The sequence below is a fragment of the Magallana gigas genome, chromosome 3 (assembly GCF_963853765.1).
Source record: "Magallana gigas chromosome 3, xbMagGiga1.1, whole genome shotgun sequence".
In the NCBI taxonomy this organism is placed as follows: domain Eukaryota; kingdom Metazoa; phylum Mollusca; class Bivalvia; order Ostreida; family Ostreidae; genus Magallana; species Magallana gigas.
The window spans coordinates 57,543,215-57,568,827 of record NC_088855.1 but is presented as its reverse complement, the minus strand read 5'-3'; the positions used below and the strand labels follow the sequence as shown (position 1 = coordinate 57,568,827).

The 25,613-nt window shown below is 36.8% G+C and overlaps 2 protein-coding genes across 2 annotated transcripts in view; one reads left to right on the top strand and one right to left on the bottom strand.

Annotated features, from left to right (window-relative positions):
• Positions 1-983: 983 nt before the first annotated feature.
• Positions 984-4,532, bottom strand: LOC105321516 (glutathione S-transferase 3, mitochondrial). Its single transcript, XM_011419818.4, has 6 exons — positions 4,203-4,532; positions 2,954-3,092; positions 2,662-2,726; positions 2,455-2,512; positions 1,903-1,975; positions 984-1,154 (listed from the first exon to the last, which is right to left on the bottom strand). The coding sequence occupies exons 2-6, from the start codon at positions 3,089-3,091 to the stop codon at positions 1,048-1,050; spliced, it is 441 nt and encodes a 146-aa protein (XP_011418120.3). The 5' UTR covers position 3,092; positions 4,203-4,532; the 3' UTR covers positions 984-1,047.
• An 11,425-nt stretch (positions 4,533-15,957) lies between these two features.
• LOC105321513 (sodium-dependent dopamine transporter) overlaps positions 15,958-25,613 on the top strand; it is a 27,998-nt gene continuing 18,342 nt past the window's right edge. The window contains exon 1 of the mRNA XM_066080593.1: positions 15,958-16,107. The gene's annotated coding sequence lies outside the window, so the exon portion shown is untranslated. The remainder of the gene's footprint in view (positions 16,108-25,613) is intronic.

Below are 25,613 nucleotides of genomic sequence, written 5' to 3'. Positions count from 1 at the left end.
GCTGTCATTAATATCTACACAGTGCTTGCCTTCACAGTATAATGCTTACTGTCATTAATATCTACACAATGCTTGCCTTCACAGTATAATGCTTGCTGTCCATATGTACCGGTATTCAATGCATGCTGTCAGTATCACACATTGTTTACTGTTGCTGTCTGCTGCGTTTATAGTTGTCTGATTTAAAAGGCGTCAAAGCTTGGATGGACCCAAAAATGTCATGATTTTTAGTGGTTTTCTTTGTTTATCTCTTTTCTCGAAAATGTTTCCCATTGGGCTTTAAGACCCTCTACAATTGATTATAATATCATAAACAGCATTTTACCTTTGTACATGTTGGATCCCTTAGGAAAGACTTGTTGTTCTCGAGAGAGGCTAGGTATATGAATCTGTTCCTGTTCAACACACTGGTCATTCGTTGGGTTTTCCAGTGTCTGAGATTTTCATTTTTAAGATCACTCTTGAGTATCTACAGACAAAGGGAGTCCACAGATATTTACCTTAAGGACATCATCACGTGGACCTGTGGCACCAATAGATAAAGGACTTGATTTGTAGACTTGTGCAGTGATGGTTCTGATTTCAAAACCGTCTACTATAAACAGAGATATACTTTTCTTTGACTTTAGACAAATTCTCCAAAGATCTATTCCAATTGTATGCAAAGCACTTCATCTCCCACCTTTTTAAAAAAAAAAACAGTACAGCCACAAAAATACAGCTAGCACTGATATTGCAGTTCTTTCTAAACAAGACTAGAATGAAAACAAAACAGTTTCTTTTCTATCCAACATGAATATATCATTAGTATTGCTGTTCTTTCTAACATAAATATTAAGAATATTAAGGTACATGTACAACCTTTATTATGTTTCGCACCAATAACTCCATGTTTACATGGTATATGTGTAATATTATTACAAGAACTCTTTTGAACTTTATTCATGAAGTGTACCAGACTCTCTATAAAAACAACTAAAAAATGATTGTGGAAACATATTTATGCACAGCACATATCAATAGTTGAGTCTATCATGCATTCTTGGTTCAGTGTGGAAAGATGCGGAGTTGTCTGAGGGCGACGCCCACTGTACAGCCGAGCATGGCGATCAATGCGACGAGACTGAAAGAGCCCCAGCCCCTCTTCTCAGGATCTGCAGGAAACATGAGGCAGCAATTTAAATTAACAGGTTTTAACTTCATTAAATTTTGAACAGAATGAACAAGCTTAAAGTTAAATAACATACTTCATAGTGTTATATATGTACAGAATAAATGTGAAGAATCGAGGTAAATCACCAACAACTGGCACAAACTTCACAGTGTAGACTGTTAAAAAAGGCAGGTCTTTAAAGAGTATATGTTACTGTAACTCAAGTTAAAAGAATCTTATTTTCTTTAAATCTCTACTCTGATATAGCTGGTTTGTACAATTGATCTGCAAAACAACATATTCCTATTTTGAAAACTGCAGGAGGAACTATCTGTACAATTAAAGGGTACCCTCTTGGCATCCGCTAACCCACCTGCCCGCCATTTTCACCATTTAAATAACAACTTTTTCCTTTGGAAATCCCAGTTAAAAAATCAAAGTTGACCAAACTCCTGACCATGTCCCTTTAACTTTAAAGTGGACTTGTTTTATATGGGAAAACCCACTACCGGTATCACATAAGTACGGTATATGTATTTATAAAAAAGCTACCTGCTGTCCTTTTATAAGGATTTCAATTGTTGGCAAATATCTACATATATATATGATTTCTAGCTATTAGACTTCTATCAATAAATTTGCCTTTAAACAGCCATTGAAGTAAATCTTTTAAGCAAAGAAAATTGAATTTCTTTTTCAGCATAGTAGTTAGAAGAAACGAGGGCTCTTGCTGATGGAGTTTCTCTTACCTCCAGTGTAGTAACCCTTGGCATAGACAATCCGGCTCAAGTTATAGAGAGTTCCAGCACAGGCAGAGGTTCTCTGTAACATAACGAAAATGTCTCACCAACAAATATAAAGGAATTAATCTGCGACCTTCGTGACATATAAATACAGGTTCGACACATGATCAAAATGAACGTTAACCAATCCATATTTATATTCAATAAAAAGTAAAAGAATGATTTTCATTTGTAATATTTACATGTACATCATTTTTCAATAATTTAACAATAAAAAACACTGATGTAAACAATTCTTCTTTAAATTAAATGCAAACTACAGGTTTAATCACATGTTGCTGTTGAACATGCAACACGTTGCAGGTCACTAACTGGTTAAAAAATTGATTTATAGAAAAAGGACACTAAAATTTGTAAATACATGTAATCCAACATAATAAATGCAACATGATTTTTTTTCTATGGTTTAAAATGTGGCATCATTCTTCAGTTCCAGAAACTGAATTAATATTTTATTTTGTTTTTTGACAAAAAAGGAGTTTAAACCATGTGACTTACTGGGTACTGTAATCCTCCAATAAACAGAAGCATCAGAAACATGGGGTAGTTCTCAAGTCTACAAAGATGAGATGGATTATGCCCAAAATCTTAGTATTACATATCACTATGATAAGGTAAGAGTCATCATGTTAAAAATGTGGTTTAATGCAGTAGTTTAGCACAATCTGACTGCGATATGGTACTTGAGTTATTAGTAGTACTTACGTATTTTGATGAGTACGCTGGATGCAGTTAAACATTTTATTGTCTGAACTGTACATGGTAGGATACTGAAAAGATGCAACATTACTCATTACTGCTTCCATCTCCACTAAATTCTGATAGCAAGCTACACAGACCACAACAGTGTCAATTCCAGTCCATTTGTTCCTTTTATTTGTAAAAGAAGTGCTTTTTGAAAAAAATTTCGTATTCAGTCTTGTTCGATTAAGATAGAGATAAATAGCTGGGTCTAAAATTGAAGATAAAATGAAAAATCTAAGAGTGGCTTACTTACAGGGACGTCATACTGTTTCCTGGCTTTGGCTACATTGATGCCCATCCACAAGTTGATGAATGTGCCAGTCAAGCCTGTAAAGATCACACACCCATAGTGATCAGGAAGGGCATCAACGATTTTTGACAGGTTTCCCATTCTGTAAATAAAGGAGAAAAAAAGATTTACTCACTACTAACTATGGGATTTTTTAATTAAAGACACATATATCATAATACATTGTATTACACAGAATACAATCCACTAAAATAAAAAAAAAAGGTCACAACAGTATCTGAAGGGGACAACATGGAATGAGTAAATTAATACAGAATTAAAACAGACCGATATGGTTGGACCATAAATAAAACCTTTCTATTTCTAATCAGGAGCTCTACTACTGAGCTTTTAGTATAGAATATATTTAACATGTTAAAAGCATAATTTCTTTCACTTTTATTTTAACTACTATTGAAAAAACTTGGCGATGAATGATCAATCATAATATCGGAAACATATGATCCTCATTTTCATTGGTCAAATGCATTTTTCCTCTTCATTTCACTTCAGATAAAGTTTTTCTGAAGGAAAAGTGCATCATTTTTCATTTTACCACCGGGGCAGTGCTATGACATGTTTTATTCATGAATATTTGTTTAAATATCTCAAGTTTAGCACTCAGGTGTTTAAAATTAACATTGTATTTCTGTCTTCTAAAATATTAAATTTTATTCAAAATATGACAATAATGGCCTCATTCCTCAGACTCTTTAATTTTGATTCCCTTCATCCAGGCAAGTGAAACACATACCAAAAAAATGTCCCATTTGATAGCTTAAATAGATACCAATCAGTTTGACCACGAAATCAGTAAAAATGGGATTCAAACCACCAAATTGGGGTGCCCAACCTGATGACGACTATAGCTCCGTAGCTTAATCTAGTGATTGTAATGTACCTGCTTACTGTCACTGTCTACTGCTTACTATCACTGTCTCCTGTTAACTCTGTCTACTGTCACTGTCTACTGCTTACTGTCACTGTCTACTGCTTACTGTTACTGTCTACTAGCTGTTAACTCTGTCTACTGTCACTGTCTACTGCTTACTGTCACTGTCTACTGCTTACTGTCACTGTCTACTGTTAACTCTGTCTACTGTCACTGTCTACTGCTTACTGTCACTGTCTACTGCTTACTGTCACTGTCTACTGCTTACTGTTACTGTCTACTAGCTGTTAACTCTGTCTACTGTCACTGTCTACTGCTTACTTTTACTTTCTGCTGCTCACTGCCAGAGTTAAGTGCTTTTTCTCCTTATTTTCCCGCTGTTACTGTCACTTTCTGCCGCTTGCTGTCAGTATGTATTCAACAGCTATTCGATTCTTACTATCAAAGTATAAGGGTGTACACAATACTATACTGTCACTGTAGGTTGCCTGCTGTTAGTATGTAATCAATGCTTACTATCACTGTCTACACAATATGTATACCGTCACTTTCTGCTGCACCAAGGTTGGGAGGAATCAGAGACTGTCACGCTGTGGTAAGTAAGAGGTAATTTACATTTTTGGCGCCAGTGTGGAAATGATAGGTCGGTTCTCGAGCCCGATCATAAATGGCGAACATAACTAGTCTTGTCCCAGGATCCCCTCCTCTTCGATTGGGAGCAGGGGATCATAAGACAAGACTAACATTACTGTTGGTCCAACTTCTCTTTAATTTTCAATAATATGCACGGACAAAATTATATAAAGTTACTCAAATAAACTTACTTAATTTTATTTTGCTGCAAAACCTGCTAGTATGATAAGTCTGCATATAACTTAACTTTTATGATAAATGAGATTTGAAAAAATCATTAATTTTTGTCAAAGGAAATATTTCTCTTCTAAGGAATATAAAACAATAATTCAATTTTGCTCCAAATAAGGCATCTTAACGGCCTTTTCCACAAATATGGCTAACAGAAATTTAAAAAAACCATGATGTTTTTGTCATTTTAGTAAAAAAAAAAATTCATCATAAAAATGCAGCTCATATTGCTTTAATTTATCTATATGCAGGCACTTAGTGCTCATCGTTTATTACTAGCAAAAAAAGGGGGGGGGGTATCAAAATCAGAGAAATCCATTACCTGTTGGTGAGTGGGAGGGGGGGGGGTAGTATTCTTATTTGTATTACATGTACACTGTTAACTTCCTTATTTTCACTTCAATCTATCACACGCACCCCCCCCCCCCCCCCCCAAAAAAAAATGGGGGACCAACTCCATTCTTATTATTTCATATGTTTTGTAGGATTCAATGGCAATCGGTTACAAAATTGCTAATCGGTTAACAATTTGACCAATTAACCGGTTAATCGTATCAAAAAATTACATTACTTTTTTGGTGGCATATTTGTTTATTTCAAATAAACTTTAGTCAGACGTGCAACAAGACTCAAGATTCGTAATTTATTACTAGTAATCTGTTCAAGTTTAACGGAACATATTATCATTTTTTTTTAAATCAAGAAAAATAGTGATATACACATGTAACGAATGAACGTGCATTAAATATCATGGACAAATACCCGTATATTCCGAAAGTCATGCTACAGTGTTACCTCACCATTCAGCACCATCCTTACAGTGTTGTTCAAAAACACTGTCTGATCTATAACGACAGCTAGATGATAATCGGCTTCTGGGTTTATTGATAATGATGCCTGCCGTTGAAAATATTTTTTCAGATGGCACATATGTACCCGGTATTAATAAAAATTTTCTTGCTTAATCTGCGAAAATTTGACACAGTACTTCATTTTCAGACCACCATTTGAGAGGATCAACGTTTTGCGTTCCTTTTTGTTTGTCCGTTCGGCTCATCTTGAAACTCTGTTAGATATGGTGTCCGGATAGGGCCATTTGCGTAAGCGTGACATCGCGCTAACACACAACACGCCGTCGCGCTAACGCAATTTTGCATAACACGCCGTCGCGCTAACGCAACTTTGCACAACACAAGTTGTGCAAAGTTGTGTTAGCGCGACGGCGTGTTGTGTGTTAGCGCAACGGCGTGTTGGGCAAAGTTGTGTTAGCGCGACGGCGTGTTGTGTGTTAGTGCGACGGCGTGTTGTGCAAAGTTGCGTTTGTGCAACAGCGTGTTGTGCAAAGTTGTGTTAGCACGACGGCGTGTTGTGTGTTAGCGCGACGGTGTGTTGTGCAAAGTTGCGTTAGCGCGACGGCGTGTTGTGTGTTAGCGCGACGGCGTGTTGTGAAAAGTTGCGTTAGCGCGACGGCGTGTTGTGTGTTAGCGCGACGGCGTGTTGTGAAAAGTTGCGTTAGCGCGACGGCGTGTTGTGTGTTAGCGCGATGTCTCGTTTATCTGAACGCGATGTCGCGCTAACGCAAATGGCCCTATCCGGACACCATAGTTAGAAACTCCAAGGATTGTTTAGCTTAGCATTTTTATGGGGTTGTTCTTTGCTTATCGTCTCGAACCGCGCGCATTTGTAAGAGTTCCATTGAGCAGAGTGTGCATTTTACGATTTTGTCATGTAGTTCTCGAGATCTTGAAAAATCGCCATGCTTGCAATGTCGTTGGAAAATGCATGTTCAGTGACACTGGAATCTAAGATTGACAAAACGGCGACAAGAAAAATGTAAATACATTTACTACTCAATAGAGATTACATTATTATTCACCCTTGATTGAAGAAACGGTGGACGGTTTGGGCATGGTGTCCAGGTGATTAACCTGTAATGAGTGCCTACTAATCCGGTACAAATCCCTTTAATTAAGCAAGGAGTAAATCAATTATCCCCAACTTAAAACTCTAAGCAATACATAAACATGTCAAATTATGAACGTTCATAGTTTTTCAAAAAGTTTTTTCCCGCCTTCTCCATTTAAAATCCGACTAACCGATTACAGAATTTGTAACCGTTACCTTCATTCATCCGGTTAATCTGGTTAATCATCCATACCGATTAACCAGATAACCGGTTGGCAATTGCCATCCCTTCAATTTAAGAAAATTGCTGCAAGAAAAAGTAGGAACCCCCTACATCGAAGTGTGGAATCAACATCAGGCAATGGCATCAAAGATGGTTGGGGCTGGCAGTAGTGGGCTACTTTTCAAAATGCTGTCACAAGTCGGAACCAACCAGATTCTCTCTGTGCAACCGATGGCTTTAAGCACATTGAAGGGGGTCTGGAGTAATGTAATTCTAGTTGGTTGCAAGAATATTGAGACAGCCGACCCTTCCTCTGTTGGGGCATGGCAGATCAATGTTAACTGGGGCTTCAAAGGACCCAGCATTACCATTATATCTATCAGAGACCGGGCTAAATCATATCGTTTCTTGTCGGAGTCTTTGATAGCTTTGACGTGTTCCGTAGCGAGAATGCCATCAGGATTTATTGTGACTAATGATGAGTATGTCGTGGTTGCCCCAACACTGTTTCTGAAGCTGCTTTTTTCCACCAGTATTTATAGTCATTGCAGCTGCGGCTTCTGTTTTTGGAACATAAACTTGTCGAACCTGACATAAATGTTCATGCTTTCGTAAATTGACTGGGCCACATCTGGTATTTGGAACGCATATCTTGTTCCCAACACTATGTAAGATAGATGGCGAAGCAAGGGAGCCAGAAGACCATCATGGTAAAGTATTGCTTCCAGAACGTCTACTTGTAGATATTCCCCTGGCCAAACAGTTGTGGAGGCTACGATACGGAGAACATTACCTTTGAGTTGTTTGGACGATTAAGGGTAGCAGTGATAGCTGATTCATTAGTGTATACTGTGTTATTTCCTATCAGAGCTCGACTTTTGGATAAGCGGACAGAAACGTAATTTGTCACCATTAACGAGAACATCAACATCCAGATTCTCAATCATTAGTCCTTCCAAGAAATAAATGAAAGTCACTTGAAAAACAGGAGATAGTTTCCCCAACAACAGTCAATGGTGAGGATCCGTCCGTTTGATGAGCTGACTGGTTGGTAGGACTGGCCTTTCCATTCAGGCAGAGTGAAGGAGAGGAAATGTAGTTTTAAAAGAACTAAAAGCGTTAAACAAACTGTTTAGAAGAGCAAACGACTGGGATAAAGCAGATAAAGCACAGCTGACAGATGGTATCAAGACAGAGGTATCAAGACTACGGAGAGCAGAGCAATAGAGGCAGAAGAAGAGAAAAAGAGGGAGTAGCAATGCAAGATTTGTCAAGATTCTATTCAAGTTTACAAAGAAGCTCCTAGGTGAAGAAAGGTCAGACACTCTTCACTGTTCAGTGTTGAGGGGTGCATGTATATACATGAGACACACTATGACCCAGTAAAAAAGATTCATAAGTCAATACCAATATGAAGTGAAAGATGACCCACCTGAGGCCATTAGGGATGTAAAGGAGTCAGCATGGAAGGAAGTAAATGATTTTGTCAAGAAAGAAAGATCACACTCAGCTCCAGGACCAAATGGGGTACCTTATATAGTGTATAAGAAGTGTCCAGCGTTACTTGTGGCAACTTTTCCGAGTAATCTAGAGAAAAGGAACAATATCAGCATGTTGGAAAAAGTCAGAGGGTTCCGAAAGAGAATAACAAAAGTCCAACATCCAGTTTAGAACTATAACGTTGCTAAATGTGGAAGGGAAAGTATTCATAGCAGTACTTGCAAAGCGGATATCAGGGTACTTCGTTGACAACAGATACATAAAGTCATCCATACAGAAGGCAGGCATAACAAGGTTCTCCGGATACGTTGAACACACACGCCAGCTCATTAAGGAAGCCAAGGAAGGGAAGAAAAACTTTGCAGCAGTGTGGTTAGACTTAACTAACGCCTTTGGATATGTCGCTCACGAGGGACCTATACCATATACCAGGTTATCAGTATTACTATTACTATGACCAAGAAATATGCAAGAGATTTTCAAGAGTTATTCTGAGGAATACAGATCCGGTTCACGGTTGACGATTACACCGAATCCTGGCAGGGAGTAAAGTAATAGTCACAGGATGTACAATCTCCACTACCCTGTAATGGGAATGGGGATGCTGACCAGATCTACAGAAAGAGAGACAAGTGGGGCCAAGGATGAACTCAGGGATCTATCAACAACCAATCAGAGGCTTCATGGGTGACATCACAGTTATATTTGGCGATGTACTTGATTTAGCGGACGCCGTTTTACGCCAAAAACGCTAAATAGAGTACACATCCAAATGTAATACGTTTACAGTATACATGCAAGCAAGATGGGTTCTGGAAGCGTTGGAAGTCATCGTTTCATTGACAGGTACTAGTATGAAGTGGAAGCCAAAGAAATCTATATTTCTTTGTATTAAGGAAGGACCAGGTCAAGAGACTCGACAAGATACAAATTCAAGGAGAGCAGATCCCATCAATAGTAGGAAATCTAATTAAATGCTTGGGAAAGTGGTTTAATGAATCCCTCACAGACAAAGATAGTATCGAAGACACAAAGAAGAGGTTCTATCTAAACAGGACAGAAGGTAGTTGACGGCAGTGGATTACCAGGAAAGTATAAGGCGTGCATATATCCAGCAAAGCTGGATATATATTCTATCCTGTTAAGAATAACGTTGCTACTCCTTATGTATGAAGTTGTTGAAGCAATGGAAAAGAAAGCGAGTGGGTATCTGAGTAGATGACACGGAGTTTCACCAACGTTCACATTGATTGGACTCTACGCAACTCAACCCAGCTGCGCATACCAGTATCCTCAGTGGTGGAAGAAACAGAGGTTGCGAAATGCCGCTTGGTAATTACTTTAAGAAACTCGGCAGACGACAGGGTGGCTAGAGCAGGGATCTAGACAAGAACAGGAAGAAAGTGGTCAGAAAAAAACATCAGTGGACCAAGGAGAGATTATGCGTCACTTATGAGACATTGTTGGTAACACAAGCACTGGACGACAAGGCGTACGACTGTCATAATTCAAGCAGTGGTCTAAAACACAAGCAACAGAAAGGCACACTATGGTTCAGGCTGAAGTAAAGCACACAGAGGAAGATCAAAGGAAAGCAAGAGCAACTGAACATGAAAAGCAGAGGACTTGGATGAAGTGGGGCCTACCACAGCGGAAGTTAACCTGGAAAGAACTGTGAAGGAAAGACCAGTTTAGAATACCATTCGTCCTTAGGTCAGTATATGACACAACAGTGGCGACTAAGTGAAGACCCAAACTGCAGTCTGTGTGGAAAAAGATTACCATAGCGCATATATATTAAATCAGGATGCCAAGTGTCTCTAACTCAGGGGATATATATATATATATATATATATATATATATATATATATATATATATATATATATATATATATATATATATATATATATATATATATATATATATATATATATATATATAGAATGCGACATGACAAAGTCCCGCGGGAGGTTGCTGATGTGCTGTAGATAGGAAAAGGAAACGATCATCAGACTCGAAAGCAAAGACAGATAAAATTTGTAAGACAGGGTGGATCTACAGACGACAGAGTGGCAAGACGTACATCACCACTGGAGAAAGGAAATGACTAGGAACTCAGAGTGGAGTTAGATAGGAAGTTAGTTTTCCCTAACACTTTTAACCATACGCAATAATAGTCTCCCAGCAGTCGAAGACTCAGTTCACAATAGAATTGACCGTGCCACAGGAAGAGAATGATAAGGACGCAGATGAAAGGAAAACACTCATATATCCAGGCCTCTTGGCAGACTGCTAGAATAGAGTATAGCGCGCTGGGCTGTTTCATGTAGAGAAAAGAGTTCAAGCAAATTATTAAATACCTTAAAGGACTACATTCAGGATTAAGATTTAATTTAAGTGTTTATGCCCCAAAATTAAAAGTTATGAATAAAGCTTTAGAAATTTCCTAGATATATTTTTAAAAATCTACATGTAAATAAAGTTTATATAGAAAAATTATCTGACATACATGTACGTCATAATAGAAATATGATATATACACGTATTGATGATAATTCAATTTCACAAAAAATGCGTACTTTAGCCAAAAATGGGATATTTTCAATCAGATGATAATTGCATGATTTGTCCAACACCATTTGTCAATATGATATTCAAATTAATATGGCTTGCAGCACCTGGGTTTTCAATGCTTGCTGTCACTATCTGCGTACATGTGCAAGGGTTTGTTAAGTATTAACATTATATAAATAGTGCCTGTTTGGGAGGGTAACAGTTGAAATTGACACCCCGAGAAAACCATTGTCAACCGACGCGAAGCGGAGGTTGATAATGGTTTTCGAGGGGTGTCAATTTCAACTGTTATCCTCCCAAACAGGCACTATTTATATAATGTTAATACTTAACAAACCCTTGCACATGTACGCAGATAGTGACAGCAAGCATTGAAAACCCAGGTGCTGCAAGCCATATTAATTTGAATATCATATTGACAAATGGTGTTGGACAAATCATGCAATTATCATCTGATTGAAAATATCCCATTTTTGGCTATTTTTGGATATTTTCAATCAGATGATAATTGCATGATTTGTCCAACACCATTTGTCAATATGATATTCAAATTAATATGGCTTGCAGCACCTGGGTTTTCAATGCTTGCTGTCACTATCTGCGTACATGTGCAAGGGTTTGTTAAGTATTAACATTATATAAATAGTGCCTGTTTGGGAGGGTAACAGTTGAAATTGACACCCCGAGAAAACCATTGTCAACCGACGCGAAGCGGAGGTTGATAATGGTTTTCGAGGGGTGTCAATTTCAACTGTTATCCTCCCAAACAGGCACTATTTATTTTGTTATACTGAATGTCTTTTTTAAAAATTTTAAGAAAATTTTACTGCTTTTATAAAGAAATAACGTGAATTCTACAGCGAACCGTACGCGCATAATTTTCGCGCATGTAACATTTTTTAATGTTACCCGTTGCCAAGTGCGTTGCTAACGCTGAGGGTAATAGTAAATATTATTAACTGCGTCTTAACCAATCAGATTTCAGTATTTAACATGAAAGTATAACAATAAGTATTATTGTCGAGTATTAAATCTAGATATGACAAATTGTTGTCACTAAATGATAGTTTCAGTATTGATGTTCTAAGGTAGTGCATTGAGGTACAGTGTACGTTGATATGTGTAAATAGTCGAAGAAGAAATGTTGAGTTGTTTCTGTTACACCCAAGTACAATCTGGACTGTTGGCGATATTTCGGGAATAAAGATGGGTATTTAGGGAACTGCATTCTTGTCTCAGTCTAGCATGCAAGATTTTAACATTTACGAGAACCATTATAAAATAATTTCGATGCAGGAGGAGTAATTGATATGAGAGATGCGTTTAAGATAAGATAAGGATGGGTTTTGTTGAATACTATAGGGCAGATTATTCCAAAGTCTTGTCGAAAAAAGTACGAAAGACGAAGACGGCCACTTAAATTATTTTTATCTCGTAATTACGAGAAAATATCTCGTTATTACGAGTTGATTATCTCGTTATTACGAGAAAAGATCTCGTTATAACGAGTTAATTATCTCGTTATCTCGAGAAAAGATCTCGTTATTACGAGTTAAATATCTCGTTATTACGAGAAAAGATCTCGTAATAACGAGAAAAGATCTCGTTAGTACGAGTTAATTATCTCATTATTACGAGAAAAACTGTTTTTAAAATGGCGTGTTTCATTATTCTATTCTTTTTATATAATGTGTATGAACTACTGCAATGTCTATTTATATACACATACTTAGCATAATCATCGTTTAAAAACGTACACATAATTTGATATAAAATCGGACCAAGCAGTTTTAAAGAAATTTCAGAAGAAGTAGCAAAGCAGATTGATTAATAAATTCATTGAACTATTTATTAATAATGTTAATATATAAAATCAATTATTTTCAATATACATGTAGGTTGTGTATGAACATATAAAACACAATTTGGGTAAATTCTGTATATCCATGACTGAAACTCAATATTCATTAAAGTCATCTGTAACTAATAGAAGTGTGTTTTTACGATTATAGAACTACCTGGTATTTACTTCGGAGTGGGATTATAATATATATGTTGAAATATAGTAAAATTACATAAAGTTTTTTCCTATTATTCATTTAAGATAAAATGTCAAATCTGATCATTTTGATATGTTGAAATTAATGAATAATGATCGTTGTTGTTCAAATATTAATCAAAATTGAATCAACGTTTCTGGAATGAAAAATATAGACTGAAAGAGTGATCCAGTCGACTTAGAATTCTTTTCAGAAACGCATCATTTTATATAGATCTTTTTTCGTAATAACGAGATCTTTTCTCCAAATACCGAGATAATCAACTCGTAATACCGAGATATTTTCTCGTAATAACGAGATCTTTTCTCGTAATAACGAGAAAATTATCTCGTAATAACGAGATCTTTTCTGGTAATTACGAGATCTTTTCTCGTTATTATGAGATATTTTCTCGTATTAACGAGATAATTATCTCGTAATAACGAGATCTTTTCTCGTAATTACGAGACAAAAATATTTTTTGATGTAACCCTATTCGTCTTTCGTATAAAAGGGAGAAATGATGTAATGTAATGATTTGTGTGGCATTTTGTATCAGAGTAGTAGTGGTCGTAACGGGTGGGACATTAATGTATTTCATTGTGTTTTGGCGGAAGAAGATAAGTGAGGTACGACGGGTTAAGGCCATACACCATTTCTATGCCATTGAGTATTTTGTGGGTTTTCTGCGTCTTGTTGAAAGTGTGTCAAAATCTACTTCTTTAAGGTCATTTAGTCGTTTAGTTGCTGCGCGTGCCAGTCTGGTAGCTCACGACCCAATCATTTGCGCTTCAATGTGATTCTTTCTTGTTTTCATACTAATTCTAAGGAAATGTTGTTCCAAATAAGGATCTAGGAGGGGTCTAATGTAAGAAAAGTTAAGTTCTTCCAAGGATCTACGGTCAATAATAAATTTATTTTTAAGTATGTTGAGCCTTGGTGATGCCTTTGCCAGAATCATTTCTATGTGTTTGTCCCAATGACCATTATTTGAAATAATCAGTCCTAAATGATTGAGCGTTTTAACTTCTTGGATAGGATTACCATTGAAATGTATCGTTGGATGATTAGTAGGTTACCTTTTGGAAGAAAAAGGTAGGCTTTCGTTGTAAAACTTTGTCAAAGGTCCCCCTGAAGTTAGTTTATATAGTTCTGATCATATCAAGGATAATAAATGCCGAGATGTTTCTCCTTTGGGAGGATGTGGATGCAGTCTATGGGGGGAGAGGGGTGAGTGAATGTGGATGCAGTCTATTGGGGGTGAGGGGTGAGTGAATGTGGATGCAGTCTATGGGGGGTGAGTGGATGTGGATGCAGTCTATGGGGGTGAGTGGATGTGGATGCAGTCTATGGGGGTGAGTGGATGTGGATGCAGTCTATGGAGGTGAGTGGATGTGGATGCAGTCTATGGGGGGAGAGGGGTGAGTGAATGTGGATGCAGTCTATGGGGGGTGAGTGGATGTGGATGCAGTCTATGGTGGTGAGTGGATGTGGATGCAGTCTATGGAGGTGAGTGGATGTGGATGCAGTCTATGGGGGGAGAGGGGTGAGTGAATGTGGATGCAGTCTATGGGGGGTGAGTGGATGTGGATGCAGTCTATGGAGGTGGGGGGAGGGGTGAGTTGATGTGGATGCAGAGTATGGGGGTGAGTGGATGTGGATGCAGTCTATGGGGGTGAGTGGATGTGGATGCAGTCTATAGGGGTAGGGGTGTGAGTAGATGTGGATGCAGTCTATGGGGATGAGTGGAAGTGGTTGCAGTCTATATGGGGTGGGTGGATGTGGTTGCAGTCTATGGGGGTGAGTGGATGTGGTTGCAGTCTATGGGGGTGAGTGGATGTGGATGCAGTCTATGGGGGTGAGTGGATGTGGTTGCAGTCTATAGGAGTACGTGAGATCGATCTTTGTATGAACCTATGACACCACATACATGTGACAGCCTCAAAAATAGAGAACTCTCGAAATACTCAAAGCCTACTGCAAGACAGGACCACAAAAAATAAGTTAATTAAAAAAAATCAAAGTCTCAATTTGTGCAAGAAATTATCTGTTGAACGGTACATGCATGTATATATCTATACAAGGGGATCAATTCTGCAACACTGTTAAGGTGAAATTGAATGACGATATGAGGGCTTGCAATTGTGCTTCAATTGGAATTATCGGCTAATTAAATTTTCATACCTTTTTAAGTGAAACAAGAGCAAAAGCTTACAACTTTCATATCTTTTCGTTAATTTGTATTTACTATAGTATTTCATGTAAACAAACAGTGTACTTGACTCAAGTATTTGTGGCTTTATTGTTAAAATTAGAATTTCGTGCAGCATTAACAAATCCTCAGCATCTTTGCTTACTGATCGGAACTAAATTCAGAGCAGCTATAAGTTTCAGAAAACTAGCCCGATTATCGGTTGTATGGCGTCATTGCCGCTCATTAGTGACTCCCCTTTAGATCTCTTTGCTTACATTGGCAGGCTTCACGAGCACAGAATGGCCGGGAATGTTGTTCCAAGATTCCGGTATGACTCGACCGGACGTTGTTTTCTCTCCGCTAAATAGTTCTTACCATGGGTGGTCAACAGACAATGAAAATATCCACGACACTTACATTTATTATACTTGATATGATTAGAAGTTTATAAACAACTATGTCCAGGGGGACCTTTGACAAAGTATTGCAGCACTGTTTGTCAAGATTGAATAAAAATATCATGGAGTCTGAAACGAATGATCTTAATTAGTTCAAGTTTTAATAGCTCAAGTTGCTTCTTAAAAGGTTAATTTCTTAAAAGACATAAAACAATACTTTATCACATTAAATTAATTCTTATAATCATTATCAATGTTTGAATTATTTTAGGTCAAGAATGTTCAAAAGCGGTATATTTTCTGCCAATTCATAAAGATTCCAGCGCTAAGCTCGCGTTGAACCATCTGCTTACGTGTAGATAGGGGGAGGGGTATCAGGAGTCACATATCGAGGCCATTTGATTCATCTTCTGCCAGCAAACCACTGGCTTTTCTAGAGGAATTAAAACAAGAGACACATGTAGCGATCGTCGGACAGTTTCCCCTCAGGATTGTATGTATGGTGTTTTCCGTCTATATCATATCAGGTAGGTTCCGTTTTGTTTTCTGCATGTATTCTAACATTCAAAACGTTATTTTTAAAAAGTAAAAAACAAATTCACTGGTTATTAATAGGAAATTTTCAGTATAAAGTGTTTTATGAGAAATGGTGAATGATTTTTTTAAACCGAAATCAATTCCAGATTTCATAAAACCATCATTCCTGAAACTGTTAGTGACGTCACAAAATAGATCGTATTTTAAGATGGGCATCCGATAAAGCGTGACATGTAAATAATTCCAAGGTACGAATCTTCCACATAGAAGCCATTAGAAATGGAATAGGGTCTGCCTGCAGATAACACCGATTCAATAAACCGCCTAGATCCGCAGATGGGACCCCGGGAACACCGATGTGTGAGATTGCGATTAAAATCTATGCGGGACTCACTCTTGTTAAGTGATTTCGTGTGAATTCAGACCGACATATGGGCGGGAAACCCTATAAATACCACTGTTTCTAACACATTTACGTTTGCCGAAATATTTGCTCTTATTTAAAAACATGTCAAAAATTTGTATTGCAAATGTTCAAACAACCAAAATATTTCCCTTTTCACTATCGTTCAATTTTTCATTGGTACGATATTCGTTTTAAACACATATATATCTGTAACAAAAAGGTGTGTCCAAATACTCAGTAGGGCACTTTCGATCGTTTGTGTAATTGATTGGGTTTTTTTATGCTGATAAGTCAGTTAGTTGGTGCTGAAGGTTTTGATTTAATATAATACATCTCATTAATACGGGTACACTATTTAAAAACTTAACATTTTCAGAAAATGTTCAGAAAATATTAGGAAAAAAATCTTTTCCTTTGACATCTGAGTATACACTGAAAGTCAGTGAACAATGGCAACTATTTTATTGAGATTTTGTTAATTGAGGTATTTGTGAAGTTTAGGTTTTGATCAAAACAATTTACACTTGCAAAGAAAAATTTGAGTTACGACTGTGTGGACCCAGGTTTTCTTCTCCCAAGAGCTTTACTCACCTCGTCTGTAACTGAAGTCAGAATGATTTTAAACTTTTTTATTCAATACAGCATAATAATTTAATTGGCAAAATGAGGTACATTAGAAGTCAACCATGTTGTAAATTTTGAATTTACCTGGTGGCAGTAAATACAAAATTTACAACATTCAATTCTCTATTTCTTTAAGCTTTACAGCTTATCAGTATAACATATGTATAACATGAGGTGGTAGTGTATTTACAGGAGAACTTGTGCACGTACAGATAATAACATTTACTGTTATATATACAGGTATACATAAATGTTGTCACTTGTACTGAAATTTTGTATCTAATGCCACCCGATAAATTCAATATTTACATCATGTTGTAAATGTTGTATTTATTGCCACCCGGTAAATTCAAAATTTACATCATGTTGTATTTATTGCCACCAGGTAAATTCAAAATTTACATCATGACACAATATGACACAACATGTTGTATTAAAACAATCGGGTTCTTATCGCCTTGGTTTACTAGTAATGTTGTGTTGGATTACTTTTTTAAAGATCATGGCATGCATGCACCTGAGAGAGAGAGAGAGAGAGAGAGAGAAAGAGAGAGAGAGAGAGAGAGAGAGAGAGAGAGAGAGAGAGAGAGAGAGAGTATTTAGGCAGTTGTAATTGCACTCATTAGCTTCTGACACGATTGTGAGATAATCTTAACAATCTGGCGTTAGTGATCAATGTAATGATTTTATGGATCTTTACGGAATCTGAACGGCGATAACGGAATAGTTTGTCCGTGAACAATATCTGATTCCTTGACAATTCCCTCACAGGTTTACACAGGATATTTCATTTGTAAGCTTTCTCTATACGAATGAAAAAGTAGCTGGGTTAGATTGGTTCATGGATGACCAATATTTGTTAGATGAAAAAATGCGATCACTTTTCTAAGTGCGATTTCATGTTTTTCAAATTCGGTTTCTGTGGGTCATGAAAAGAGAGGCTTATAGTGCTAGTCTACAAATCTCTCGCCTTTCTTGGTTTTCTTTTTGCGATTTAGATCTTTATTTGCACACTTTTTTCATCTTGAATCAAAGAAGATCAGTATCTATAATAGTGATGGATGTCAGCTAGTTCGACCCACGGTTAGCAAAGAGGCGCTATGATGCAAGGCTAGGGTTAACTTGAAAAACTGAAATATTGTTTTATACACGTAGGAACGAGGAAGAACAGAAGAGCTTAGCAAAAAAGGGTAACTCTTCACCAAACAGTTTATTTGAGCCACACAGTAGTTATAAAGCGTGCTGCAACAAAGGGTAATACATGTACTTTTGTCAATAAATAGGCATGTTTCTGAACTTTGTTCAATTTGGATTATTGTAAAAAAAAATATTGAAGTAATAACTGGCCAATAGTAAACCTTACAGATTACAAGCATATCTCCAGTTGGAGAGTTATATATTGAGGTATATCTTGGAACAATGTCACGGTTGCTATGAGCGTGCATGATAGATCAGGGCATAATTGCCCATCAGACGTAACGTTCGCAGTGGTTAAAAGAAGCGGCCTGTTATCTGCCGGCAGATAAGACTATCTACAGCCTGATAACGATAACGTCTTTTTGTGAACTTTTGTGAAATATACCACTTTTAGCTATTTTATTATCCGTGAAATGCAAATAAAAACTGGAAGTTAATATTTCTGTAAGAGCTTAATGCCTTGTTTACAGCGCCATTATTATCCTGTAATTTGTCTCCATCCCCCAGCGCAGGTTTAAGGCATATTCTAGATATGCCGAGGAAGAGTCTACTTTTGATTTCTTTATCTACACGGACTTTGACTCCGGCGGACGGCGCACGTCCCGCGGGGTCCATGTTGTTTGTTTATAGATAGTTATCTTCTAAACATCAGCCCTAAAAGAAACGCTTTAGTAAGCTAAGGTGCAAGAATCAACAGACAAAACTCTTTCAAGAATGGCTGATCCGCTGATGTTGTTTGAGTAAATATTGTTTTAGTTTTTATGTCAGATATACAGAGAATGATTATTAATTCTATGAGGTTGTGTTTATTCTTGTGACTCAAAAATTTCTGTATGTTCACGAGTTTCACAAATTTCTTGAAAATTTGATCACGCACGGAGCCAATATTAATACATGTACCTCTCCAATGCACGTGTTAAAGCTCAAAGGGAAGGATAGCTAGAACTTGTTCCTTGGAAATTGTTAACACAGAAACGTAATGTAAACTGGCAACGTATTTATTGAAACATCGGAAACTGTTGTTGGCTTAAACCACGTGCCTGGAAATTGGACATAAAATCCCCACAATAATCCCTACGTTCACTTGTGTACAGTTATTTCAAAATTGATGTATTTAGTGTATTTAGCCCTCGTTAACATATAAGAAGTTGAATACATATGTTATTTTTATATTTTATGTCGTTTTGTTCGTTTTGGCTGTTAGAGGGTTCTTTTGTATGAATATGTGTTTTTTACCTCCAACAATCCCCAAGCCACAATTTTCAGAAGGATTTTAACAACATTCAGGCTACACAATTTCTAGAGAGCATAACCTCTTTAATTTTATGGGTTAAAAATCTTGGCAGATGGAATGGATCGATTTAAACGACATCAGCATTACAAACTTAAAAGACGGGGGTATTCGAATGGTTTTGATAATCAATGCTTTAAATGACTGTTAAATTGATAATGTTTTGCCTTACAAACCAAAAGTTATGGGTGTAAATAGTGGTTTGATTAGGCACACCGGATATAGAGTAATTACTCTGGGTGGTGGTTATAAATCTTTCATATTTATGTCGGTCATAATTTCCTGAATTTGAAAGCAACTCACTGACAATTCAAAATCCCTTTCAAAGACTGTATTTTATTTAGTGCTCTCACAGAGGAATGCTTTAATTGGGGCCTTTATAGTGCAGGGTGACTTGGAACATACTTTTACAACAATATTACCTCTATCGTCAAACCAAACAAACACCCAGGGGGTCCTGTCCTCCAACGAACGTTCAACTCTTTGGGTTTGTTCGCACAATGAAGCTAGCTTAAAGACTGCAAAAGTTCTAAGTGATGAAACGAAATCATCAGAGAGAGAGAGAGAGAGAGAGAGAGAGAGAGAGAGAGAGAGAGAGAGAGAGAGAGGCCTGCAGGTCTGTCTATTGACATATATCATATCTTTGTTGGAGACAAATTAAGTTGTTGATCAGAATAAAAAACAATGTCATCATTTTCTTGAAAAATATTCATGTTTCCAGTCAATCTATAAATTTGACTGATTGCCCAGCCAGAAATATAAGAAATGAAAATGGATACGCAATTACTGCTGCGGGCCGACAAAATCTTGTTTCAAATTCATATATTTTCCTTGTTTAGAGATTAGTTTTGGATAAAAACATATTTACTTTGTATTGTGAAATCTCTTTGATGACAGATAATTGGTGAACAAGTTCCTCCGACTGACTTTCTGCTCAGTCCATCTCCCGTTAGGTGTCTCTCTCCACTGCTCAGTCCATCTCCCGTTAGGTGTCTCTCTCCACTGCTCAGTCCATCTCCCGTTAGGTGTCTCTCTCCAGTGCTCAGATTTAAACGAATCAGTTATTATATCAATATGTGTTCACCGATATCAATGTTGATCGTTTTAAAAAGCTTAAATTTGAATAAAATAGAAAATAATATATCTAGAGAAAAAGCAAATCCTAAATTCTAAATCTTAAAATCCTGCGAAAACCTAAAACAGTGTCGCAATTTTACCAATCATTTAACTGTAAACGGATTATATTTAGCGTGTACGATATTTGGCGGGAATTTTAACTTTCAATAACTTAGCGTAAATTTAATTTAGCGCATTCGTTCTTTCGTACAGTCATCAGAACCCGAATTCTGGATAAATTAAGTTAAAGTTATTTAAATATATAAATTTGACAATATCTTTAAGCATTAAAACGGTCAATTTAACTATAGACTGAGCTTTAAATTTAACATTAGAATTTTTATCTTTATTAAAAAATTTTTATAATTTCAAGGGTTTTCCTTCTTTTACACATTTCTGTGTCAAGGTGACACAGTTTTCGATTTATTGAATTTCCATCTCGCTAAATCTACAATATAGTTGTCGAATCGAATTAATTCTGTAACAATTGTTAAGTAACGCACTTCAAAGGCAGCCATTAAAAGGAATTCATTTAGGACCAATTTAAAGTGTCTAACACTGCACTCGGTGTGATTGTGGCAAATACGAGTCTCGTAAATATCCCCTTTATCGTATTCACATAAAGCCTCTCAAACTGATACTATGATTCCTGCATTGTAAAACCAACACTTTATCAGCCTTTGTCAATTTCAATATGGGAACCAATCGACTCGTGGACGGAGTTGAAGAGTAGTCGCGTTTCTCCCATTATGGAAATCTGGCTCTCTTGCATACTTCGCTTAACCACTTTGGAACTGGAATGAAGAATGCATTGAATAAAAACAATAAATTCAGCTTCTCGATTTTTCATCTTGCGTCTTCCGAATATAGGCATCTGAAAACTGTCTGGATTCTTGATAAGATACCGATACCATACCAAACTTGAAGAGGTCAACATTACAGGATGAGGAAAGACAATAGCTATATATTTGTTGCATCTAACAATTTCGAAACTCAATATATTTATAAGAAAATAATTTTGTAATTGATTATCTTTAAAACATTTATCTAAATAAAAAAAGTAGCTGTAAAGGCTAAGCTATGTTATTTCAAAATGTAAAGGTTTGAAATAAAACACAAAAACACCGGCGAACGGAGCACCCCCTCGCGACAGGAAACGTATCTTCCTGAATCCATCCATACTATCCTCTTTTAACTATCCTTTAGCCTAACCCATAAACCTAACTATCTCTATAACCCAACTATTTCCCTAGCCTAACCATCCCCTTAGCCTTACTATCTCTTTAGCCTAAATATCTCCTCAGCCTAACTTTTTCCTTAGCCTAACTATCTCCTTGGCCTACCTTTTCCCCTAGCCTAACTATCTACTTGGCCTAACTATTTCCCTAGCCTAAATATCTCCTTGACCTAACTATCCCCTTAGCCTTACGATCCCCTTAGCCTAACTATCCCATTAGCCTTTATATCCAATTAGCCTAACTATCTCCTTGCCCTAACTATCCCATTATCCTAACCATCCCCTGTGAACACGTAGTCGGAATTCTTCTGCTTTTTCTCACAATTATCAATCAAGAATTTATCCGAGAAGTTCCGACAGCTCACCACGTCTAGGGTAGCAATGGACAGTTTCGAATAAAGTACCCTCAATATTTTTGCAAAATTGAGAGTTGCTGTACTTGAAGGCTTATGGGTGTTGCTAAAATTCATGAAATGATTTTTAATGATAATCATTAGTTAGAGGGGTGTCTCTTGTTGAAATTGATATGCAATATGTAGGCCCCATATGTCAGGTACATGAGAATGAGAAGTAAAATGCGAAACCTGCGACTATGACTGTTGTGTTGACTTTACACAGTGAAATTGCAAGTTACAGACGGGAGGTAAAATAACACGAACAGTAGGTGGATGGGACATTATATAAATAGTGCCTGTTTGGGAGGGTAACAGTTGAAATTGACACCCCGAGAAAACCATTGTCAACCGACACGAAGCGGAGGTTGACAATGGTTTTCGAGGGGTGTCAATTTCAACTGTTATCCTCCCAAACAGGCACTATTTATTTTGTTATACTGAATGTCTTTTTTAAAATTTTTAAGAAAATTTTACTGCTTTTATATAGGAATAACGTGAATTCTACAGCGAACCGTACGCGCATAATTTTCGCGCATGTAACATTTTTTAATATTACCCGTTGCCAAGTGCGTTGCTAACGCTGAGGGTAATAGTAAATAGTATTAACTGCGTCTTAACCAATCAGATTTCAGTATTTAACATGAAAGTATAACAATGTAAACTATACACCGGTAAGTTTCTGACATGTGATGGTGCAACATGCACGCGGTACGGAAGGTCAACCCTTTGCAGGGAATTAGCTGGGGGAAGTCTAAAGAGCTGAAAAATCATGAAAAATTAGCAAAATATGAAAGGGTCAAAATCTCATAAAAGCCAGTAAGTAGAGAATTTTACTGGTTTTGACTGGTAATTTTCTTCAGAGAATTAAAGGTATTTGTGCTGAATAGGAACTGAGGAAATTCTAGTTACAGAGTTCCGAAGACACGCATCCCCTGGTTACAATGAATTCTATCAAAATAAAGTTCTGTCCCGTGCCACCTAGTATAGTGTTAATTGTTAACTCGTCCAATAAACTTTATGTGGTTTGTACTTTGAAATATGATATGCACTAATTACTTTTGAAATGCATGATGTTTGACATATTACAATACAAATGAAATACTAGATTACAAAGTACGATTATGATAGGTATTAAAGTTTTCTTTCAATATTGCGGCCCACTATCTTTGCATCAAGTAGCGCTCTCGTTCATATAGACACGGTAAGCGAAGCTATATCCCATCCGCACCATGTTGCACTATGGGTAAACCGTCAGAAACTATTTGGTGCGAGGTTTTCCCAAACACTAACTATACGGTAATCGGTGGATTAGCGATAGATAAACGAGAGGTTGTCCCTTTATTAAGGACAGACAGACCGATCGCTGTCCACGTGTCTTGTCGATCCCGTGATTGTTAATGAACGATATAGCTTCATGTTAATAATTATTGCAGATGTTAAGTTTCATGAACTGTATATGTATTTTCTTGGACACCTTAATTGCTGTACAATATATTTTAAAACTGATTTTGATTAAATTAATTTACGTAATTCAGTTTTGACTATTTCCTTGCAAAATGAGAAAGTAACAATGAAATAAAATAAATGTTTGTAAATCATACATTATAAAGAATGTCTAAATTTCTGCTACAAAAAAGAATCTAAAAAGAAAGAAAGATATATTAAGTGTCTTAACATTATCGTCCCTCTAAAGACGGAGACCCTTGCATTTGATCAATTTAAGTGCATTTTTTTTCAGAGTTCATTCTTTCAATGTACAGTCTATTTATATTCATTGTTTTAAAATCAATATGTTTGTTAAGATAAAGATCCAGTTGTTCGAGGGCTTCTCACTTTGCTTAAATCAGCATGTCTTTATTTGAAAAGGTCGATATAAACCTATACTGATCCAGGTCGGAGTCTCCCGGAGTAGTTTGAATCCTCTTTGAGATTTGCTGATGCGGTATTCGATGAGATCGCAATGTAATCACGATAGACTTCTCAAGTTTATGTGCTACATGTACAAAATGCATGTACTGAACGGGGTTTCTCTTTCAGATATGGCACTGGCATAATGCAATGTTCGGTGATGTCCCCATTTCTTTTTGATGTTCGAATGAGTTTAAAATGTCCTCGCTGGTAAAGACGACATTCTTTTCCTCGGCTTTCCGGGATAATTAGTTTATTGAGATTGTTTACGTAGCACTCACGTCTTCTTATCTGACGTCAACGCCCGTGTGCTTCTGAAACTCCCGGGGTACTCTAAGCGCATCGTATCGACCTCGCGGTGGATAATTGCCCCTAAAGTATATCTTGTTCATGTAAACAATTAACTGTTGACATAATAAACAAAAATGAATAAAACACTATTGATCGCTATCCCGGTGTTAATTCCGCCATGGTCAGACGGTATCGACCAGAAAGCGCGGGAAGCTTCAGATCGGGATCGGGATCACTACTACAGAGTCGTCTGCATTTCAGAGCATCCGACAAATAGTCTCGGATTGAAGGATAATTGTTATTTGTTTTACTTGTCGAACAAATTGACTTCATTAAAAAGCAATTGTAATGCAGTCAAGGATTACGTTACTAACCTCACGGCGCTATGACATCGATACCGATGCAGGAATCTGTTCGTCCATGTTTAATTTCGTCAATTTTTAAGATATGAAAGATGAAAACGGTTCGCTTTGGTAAATGTCAATATTTCCGTAAAATGAATTGGTAAAAACTTATTTACTCATATGTTAACAGGCCCAACAACAAATATATACCAAAAATCGAATATGATTGTACCTTTTTGAAGCAGTTGTAATCTGGTGTTTCATCTTCGGTTTCTGGGGGCTGTCATTTTCAGCGAGTCCCTCCAGCCATTTATTTGAAAGTTACAACCAACTTTAGTTCCAAAAGATTCCTTAATGAGAGAGAGAGAGAGAGAGAGAGAGAGAGAGAGAGAGAAAGTTGAACAGTAATTTGTTTCCAATCATGATTTAGATTTTAAAAAGAATACCGTAGAATTTATTATTTCTGTTCAAATGATTTAATGGGAATGTCTCTTGTAAATTGACCTATGTTTTTCGAGATTTTGATGTAAAGAAATATTGCTCAGAGATTTCCAACACATTTAACATTATAAAATTATTATAAAGGATGATCTTGTTTCATATCATATAAGACAGCGTAATAAAAAATCATACTCTCCGTATTACAATCTATAAGGTGAAGAAGACCAAATCCTTTTGATTCTTAAT